General features: G+C 44.2%; 1 protein-coding gene across 1 annotated transcript; it reads left to right on the plus strand.

Moving 5' to 3' along the window:
- Positions 1 to 1,013: 1,013 nt before the first annotated feature.
- Positions 1,014 to 7,449, plus strand: VMA21 (vacuolar ATPase assembly factor VMA21). Its single transcript, XM_065643336.1, has 3 exons — positions 1,014 to 1,121; positions 2,457 to 2,566; positions 4,587 to 7,449. The coding sequence occupies exons 1-3, from the start codon at positions 1,066 to 1,068 to the stop codon at positions 4,727 to 4,729; spliced, it is 309 nt and encodes a 102-aa protein (XP_065499408.1). The 5' UTR covers positions 1,014 to 1,065; the 3' UTR covers positions 4,730 to 7,449.
- The last annotated feature ends 370 nt before the right edge of the window (positions 7,450 to 7,819 follow it).

Genomic DNA, 7,819 nt, shown 5'->3' on the forward strand with positions numbered 1-7,819 from the left:
GCGTGGCACTGCAAGGAGCAGGGCACGGCCGCGGCGCTGGGCTGCAGAGCGCTGGGCATCAGCACGCTGCAGGAAAACACGGGGAAGGAGCCACGTGTGGAGTTACTGACTCACACAACCAAGATTCCGCATGGCCGAGTGGTAAAACAGCAACGCGGTTTTACCGCAAAAGGGGCAAATATGTTATTGCTGTGGTATATCTGATTTAATTAAATGGCTTCCACAGCTATCGTGAGGAAGCTGGCAATGCTTTGGGCTCCTGCTAGGTGTTCATTGAGTATAAACCATGAATTCTCCTGCAAATGAGGCTGACAGCATAGCACAGAGATTGTAACGCTCTGGTCTTCTGTTGAAAAGCTGGGTTCAAGTAGATCCCCTGGTGAGTATTTAAGTAGAGCAGGAGAGCTTCAACGGAAAGATGAATTAATGGCTTAAACGAAGTGACATCTTGGAACTCCTCGGTCTCAGGCAGGCTGCACGAAAGCGGAATCTGCCCAGCTCCTTGGTCTCTCATTTGCAGCACCTACTAGTTACGTTGGGGACTGTTTCTTTCAGATTTCGACCCAAAGTTCCATCCGTGCCTGGAAAAGGAATTTTTACTTACTTTAGTGCCAGAAGAGCAGAAAATTTGTGAGAGAACAGACAACAAGGAGGAACTTTCGGTTGCCCTTTAGAGAATACTGTAGAGAACCCTTGCCCGGGTTTTTTCATTTATTGTGTTTTGCACTGGGGAGTTTACCAAAACATCTCGATGATGGTTTGGTTTTTTGGTTTGTTTTTTTTTTTTTGGCACTGAGGACACTGCCATTTTCTGGAAAGCATTGACCTTCACCATACAAGTGTTGCTGTGCTCGACTGTCCAACAGCGCCCAAGCGTACCACACAGCCGGGCCGCAGCCCTGCCGCCCGGGCCCGCCACAGCCCCGCGGTTGCTATGGAGACGGCGGCGCGCTGCCCGCCCTGCGCATGCGCCCGCCCCTCCGCGCGCGCCCGCCCCTCCGCGCGTCACGTGGCGCGCGGTCCTTCACCCGGAAGTGGCTGTGCGCGGGGAGCGCTGCGGCAGCCATGGAGCGCTACGAGCCCGGGAAGCTGAACGCGGCTCCGGTGCCCGACTTCAGGCAGTGAGTCCCGGGGGCGGGAGAGGAAGGGCCTGGCGGAGCGGGGGGGCGGGCACCCCTGCGAGGCGGCAGGGCCCGGCGGCGGGCCGCAACCTGTCCGGGTGTCTGCGGGGCCGCGGCGGGCGGGCAGGATCGCTGCCGGTAGCACAGGCCGGGGAGTGCAGGGGGTGCGGGAGCGGTGTGTGGCCGGGGAGCGGTGTGTGGACGGTGTCTGCCCGTCCCGGGCCCTTGGCGGGGCAGGAGAAGCGGTAGCTCGGGGCAGCAGGCGCCGGAGCGGGTGGCGGAGGCCCCGGGGTTGCCTTGGCCGAGCTGCGTGACCGCGGGCAACCCCACACCTGAGACTGAGGGCTGGTCTGCAGGTCAAGGCTCCGTGTTAGGGCTGAGGTTATACACAGATGTCAGGGGTGGGGGTTTGGTTGGTTGGTTGGTTGGTTTTTTTCTGGAGGGAAGTGATGCAAGTATGTCAGTGTAAGAAAAGTATTTGTCAACAATGGAGTTTTTAGTTTTGGTAATAAGCTGGAGATCTTCCTGTTCTTCTGTGGGTGTTAAATAGTGAATAGTTTCTAATTTCCATAGAGAAAGTTTGGGATTGTAGAGTCATAGAATCATTTCTGTTGGCAGAAACCCTCAAGATGAAGTCCAACCATAACCTAACTAGCACTAAACCATGTCCCTGAGAACCTCGTCTAAACGCCTTTTAAACCCCTCCAGGGATGGTGACTCCACCACTGCCCTGGGCAGCCTGTTGCAATGCCTGACAACCCTTTCTGGGAAGAATTTTTTCCTAATGTCCAATCTAAACCTCCCCTGGTGCAACTTGAGGCCATTTCCTCTTGTCCTATCACTTGTTACTCAGGAGAAGAGACCAACCCCCACCATGCTTTCCTTCCCAACAGACCTTGAGACAAACTCTAGTAAAGGAAAAGATTCTGTATGTCTTTTTTTTTTTTTAAGGTATGTGCTGCCTAAATGTATGGCAGTACATGATCAGCACCATCATATGACAAGTGCGGGTGTATCTAATATTAGGTATTTAATAAGTATGTAATAATACACCAATAAGCATATTCGTGTAAAACCCTTATGTTGTTGATTCTTGCAAAACAATAACATGGAAAAATATAGTTTTCTATCTTGTTTGTGAGCTTGAATGGCAGAATCATTACATCATTTTGAATTTATCTATTGCAGCCAACAAATGCATATTCAAAGTCTTTATTGCTTCTAAATGATACACATACTCAATTCTTGATAAGTAATTGGCTTCTGCTTCTTGTCCTCTTTTAGGCATATATATTGTGACTTTCTTCTGCATGTAACTTTTCTTATTTATTTCAGAAATGAGGGTTCATTAACATCAACTTTAAGAACACTTCTATTCTTCACAGCTCTAATGATCACATTACCTGTTGGGCTATATTTTGCATCAAAGGCTTATATATTTGAAGGTAATTCTGTTTCTGCCAATTAGCATTACTATTACAAAAAAGAGAAAAAGCGCAATCCTCTAATAGCATTGTTCTCCTTCCTGTTTTGAATATTTTTTCCTTATGCAGACTAAAGGCCTTGTAATATCTAATTAGAACAGAAAATTATATAAAGTGGTTGATGTATCCCTCCCTGCATTGTGGTCTGCAGTCCCATATTTGCTGTTTGTTATACAATGGTTTGTATAGTATACAGGTGAATGGTTTCTGTTACCTAAAGTGTATATAATGCACCCTGCAGCAGATTTCTCAGAATCATCAGGGATATGTTTGCTGCAGGTGTCACAAACTAATTGTGTCTTCAAGACAGAATAATCTTGTTTACAGGCTTTTTTTTTTTTTTCAAACATACTGGCATTTGTAAGTGTAAACCAGTTAAGTCCTATACCCAGTTTCAGATATTGAATGTGGTTGCTTATACAGCTTTCTTTTCATTTGGAAAAAAAATATTAGCTGCTTGTTCTGTCAAACTGCTAACAACAAGATATGTTCTAGCCTTGATTCTGCAAGGCTTTAATAACTTCCTAATACTGCAGGAGAAAAGCGTATCCTTCAAAAGGAGAGAGGGGGGGAAGGGAGAAGGCAGCTGCTTTTAAGAGCAGTTTGTGAATATATAACTGAGTTGGAAGGTGTTGCAAGGTGATCCTCCTTTGGTGTGTACTGCTGTATGTAGTTCTGAAGGTGAAAGTGTGGTAACTTTCAAGATCCTTTTCAGTGTGTTGTTTATTTTACCTGAGGTGTGGCAAGCTGAGCCTTAGCTTTGCCATGTCAGTTAATGGCAAGATCTGTCAGCACTGATAGGATGGGGTTTGTGTTTGGAGGGTTGTATTTTTTGTGTGGTGTGATGTGTGGTTTTTTGATTAGTTTTTTTGTGGGGGCTTTTTTTTTTTTTTTTTAAGAAATGAGAAATTATATTTTGGTATTTGGTCTTCTGATATTTGAAGGCTTATTTCATGTTAGATGCATTCATATATCTTAACTGGTGAGGAATTATTGTTTTACGGTCTAAATACAGAAGATAGAAGTCCTCTAAATTTAACCGTTCCACTGGTTTATCCTGTTATAGTGACAAATACATTATATCATTTCCGCCTCCCCCCCCCATTTTTGTCTGGGATAGAGTTAATTTCATTTCTAGTAGCTGGTATAGTGCTGTGCTTTGGATTTAGAATGAGAATAATGTTGATAATATACCCGTGTTTTAGTTGTTGCTGAGCAGCCAGAGACTCTTCAGCTTCTCGTGCTGTGCCAGGTGCACAAGTAGCTGGGAGAGGGCACAGCTGGGACAGCTGACCCAAACTGTCTCAGGGGATATTCCATAGCAAATGGCATTACACTCAGTATTTTTGGGGAAGAAGAAAGAAAAGGGGGGACATTTGGGGCAATGGTGTTTGCCTTCCCAAGTCACCGTTACACGTGATGGAGCCCAGCTTTCCTGGGGATGGCTGAACACCTGCCTGCCATGAGAAGTGGTGAATGAATCCCTTGTTTTGCTTTGCCTGTGTGCACAGCTTTTTTTCATAGTTTTCTCACTTTTACCCTTCCGATTCTCTCCCCCATCCTGCTGTGAGGGGGCTAAGTGGCTGCGTGGGCCTGAGTTGCCAGCTGTAGTTAAACCACGGCACCCCCTTATTTTCCTGCCTCACAAAGAGAGTTACACTTATGAAAAAAAAAAAAAAGGATGTTGAGGTTTATTTGGTGCTGGAAGATAGTAACAGGGAAAGTGAGTGTTGTTGAACTCTAAGCTGTTGACTTCAAACCCAGCGTATTTTATCTTAAATATTGAATAATTGCAGTGTTGCTTTGTTCCAGAAATAGTTTCAAGGTCTGTAATTATCACGGTGAATTCTTTCTTATGAATCTTTCTAAGTTCAGTCTTTTGATATTAGAGTAAATGTAACTTCGGTCTTTAAGAAGAATCATAATTTACCATTTCAGTGTTCCTAATAACTGATATTCTTTACTTTCTTTATTTTCTCAGGTACCTTAGGAATGTCCGACAGAGACAGCTACTTTTATGCTGCCATAATTGCTGTAATTACTGTTCATGTGGTACTTGCTCTCTTTGTATATGTAGCGTGGAATGAAGGTTCTCGACAGTGGCGAGAAGGCAAACAGGACTAGAATGAAGATCATTGTCATCTGATGCTTACAGACTGTGAATTAATTTTTTGTGAGCTGAATGAAAAGCATTTTCAAAATGTATTATACACATGCATAAAGATGAGGCTAATGCCTCAGCTCTGGGTAGAATAAAACTTGTGCTCGTCTTAAATATGTACCAGTGTTTTCTCTAATGCTGATGGAGGTTGTTCTTTAGCCAGCCGTTATTAGGTCGAGCTGAGTAGGGCTTCACCTGGAATTAGAATGAAATAATTATATATTTTTTGAAAAAATCCTGTAGCCATTTTTGCCATTCCTAGTATTTTTTTCTGGCTTGCTCTAAAAATACGTATTTGTTTTCTTGGTTGTATGTACAAACTTTTTGCAGTCAAATCATAGTGGGATATTTGTGTTGTAGGATAACTTGAATTTCATTTCACTGTTGTGCTGTTGTTGGCAAGCTTTTTAGTCTGTAGATAACACATTCTTCCTAAGGTTCCAGCAATGCACAGAGCTTTCTTAATGATGATGATTGCTGTTAAGCTGTTGTGCTTGAGGACATCCTGTTGATTTGAGTTTTCCAGTTTGTTGTATTAGTTGAGCATATTTTGGAAATGTTTTGCTTAATATAGGGCTTGGAATGGTTTTGGTGCTACATTTGTCTATGGTAAAACTTAACCAATTTTTGTCTCATTTATGGATATCTATGTTCAGTGGCTTGAGGAGTGTGTTCCCAGGTCTCATTCCTCTCATCTCCATCCCAGTCCCAGGTGTGCATAAGCACATACACTGTGTCACCACTAATGCAAATCAATTTTTACATTTTGTTTCTGAAACATTAACTTTTCTTATCCAGAAGCCCATCATCAGGTTGCTGCCAGAAAAGTGGAGAACGGTCTCATAGTACCTGAAATACAAATTTAGTTTCTATGTTGTCATTTTGGCTTCATGTTCTCTAGTACCTGAACTGTACATTGTAGAACAAAAAAGGCCTTCTAATAGGTAACTACCCTGCAATACAAGATACAGTAAACAAGCACTTGTGCTGAACAGTTTTTGAATAATCTCTTTAACACTTGCTCATGTGTAGCACAGCTTACAACAAATAGATCAACTGTAGCACTGCTCAGTAGCTTTTTTTTTAAACTCCATTTATAGTGGAGAATAAATGGGAGTATAACTGCCATGCTTTACTAGCTGGGTCTTGTGCTATATCTGTTTTATGTTTCACATACCAGAATCCCTAGACACTAAGTTAATTTCCTAAGAATAATAGATAAACAGTTGCTTATTATAATTGTTTAGTTACAAAAATCTGAGAAGCTTGGCCTGTGCTATAAGTATAGACACTATAATGTCTCAGCAGTTGGGGGTAACAAGCTGAGTATAAATCCATCCTCTTGAAGATCTTTGAAGATTATGCTTTGATCCACAATGATCTTGAGAAGAAAGGCAACACTTGAGTCTCTGCATAGTAACAGCCACATAGCAGGTTTTGTGTTGCCTGTGCTTGGAAACTGAAATGACCACTGTGGTTAGTGGTGCAGTGAAAGTAGTCAAGTGGTGGAATCACACCATGACAAGGGAGCACAAAGAACAGAAACTGCAGTCGTACAATGTAGAGTGTACATGGAGTGGATACTCTGCTGAGACTCCTGTTGTGTCTCACCAATACTAAGATTTATTATATTTGAAGAGCTTTGTTGTGGTATCTTTAGGTTGTTTCCTTTCATGTACCTGATGTTCCTGTTAATGTCAAAGCTAATTCTCATGTCAAGTTTTTAATTGTTTAATGGCCACTAGAGTTTAAATAATGTTGTACTGTATTGGGTTTGCATTGCAAAGTTTTGATAGTGGGTGTGGGGCTGTAGGGATGACTTCTGTGAGAATCTGCCAGAAGCTTCCTCCATGTCTGATGAAGCCAATGCCAACCAGCTCCACGATGGACCCACCACTGGCCAAGGCCGAGCCCATCAGCGATGGTGGTAGCACCTCTGGGATAACATAGTTAAGAAGGGGCGGGGGGAAAACTGCTGCACAATACCAGCTGGAGAGAGGAGTGAGCATATGTGAGAGGAGCAGTTCTGCAGACACCAAAGACAGTGAAGGAGGAGCAGAGGTTCCCCTGCAGCTTGTGGTGCAGACCAGCAGCTCACGGTGAGGTGGGCTGTCCCCTGCAGCCGTGGAGGTTCACGGGAGAGCAGAGATCCACCTGCAGCCCAGGGAAAACCCCACTCCGGAGCAGGGGAATGGCCAAAGCGGGGCTGTGACCCCGTGCAGAGCCTGTGCTGGAGCAGGCAGCTGGCAGGACTTGTCGCCATGTGGGGGACCCACACCGGAGTAGTGTGTTCCTGAGGGACTGCACTCCATGGAGAAGAGTCTGCGCTGGAACAGTTTGTGAAGAACTGCAGCCCATGGGAAGGGCTCATGTTGGAGAAGTTTGCGGGGGACTGCCTTCTGTGGGAGGGACCCCGTGCTGGAGCAGGGGAGGAATGTGAGGAGTCCTTGCTCTGAGGAGGAGGCAGCAGAAGAGACGACATGTGATGAACTGACCACAACCCCCATTCCCCATCCCCCTGCACTGCCTGGGGGCAGGAGGTAGAAAAATTGGGAGTGAAGTTGGGCCTGGGAAGAAGGTGGGGGTGGGGAGTGTTTTTAAGATTTAGTTTTTATTTCTCATTACCCTGCTCTGATTTGATTGGTAATAAATTAAAATTGATTGCCCCAAGTTGAGTCTGTTTTCCCTGTGATGGTGATTAGTGAGTGATCTGTCCCTTATCTTTCCCTATGAGCCTTTCATTATATTTTCTCCCCTGTCCAGCTGAGAAGCGGAGTGATAGAGCAGCTTGGTGGGCACCTGGTGTCCAGCCAAGGTCAGCCCAGCACATATACAACTATGGAAACTGATGGAAATTGTGGAGAGATCAACATTCTTATTGCTTTGGGTTTTATTTTCTGTAAGATGGTAATGTAAAATTTTTAATGGTGTACTTTAAAGTGGTTCTGTAAGTTTGTTCATTTTATTACTGGAAATGGATTTGAGACAACAGTTGTTAAAAAGACCAAATTGGGAAAACTTGGTCTGCATAAGCCATTCAGTACTTCAAAATT

Source organism: Caloenas nicobarica, chromosome 12, assembly GCF_036013445.1.
Source record: "Caloenas nicobarica isolate bCalNic1 chromosome 12, bCalNic1.hap1, whole genome shotgun sequence".
NCBI classification, from domain to species: domain Eukaryota; kingdom Metazoa; phylum Chordata; class Aves; order Columbiformes; family Columbidae; genus Caloenas; species Caloenas nicobarica.

Coding starts and splice junctions, on each gene's coding strand:
- VMA21 (XM_065643336.1), top strand. CDS start 1,066: ATGGAGCGCTACGAGCCCGGGAAGCTGAACGCGGCTCCGGTGCCCGAC. Junction 1,122..2,456: donor CCGGTGCCCGACTTCAGGCA/GTGAGTCCCGGG, acceptor TATTTATTTCAG/AAATGAGGGTTCATTAACAT. Junction 2,567..4,586: donor AAAGGCTTATATATTTGAAG/GTAATTCTGTTT, acceptor TTATTTTCTCAG/GTACCTTAGGAATGTCCGAC.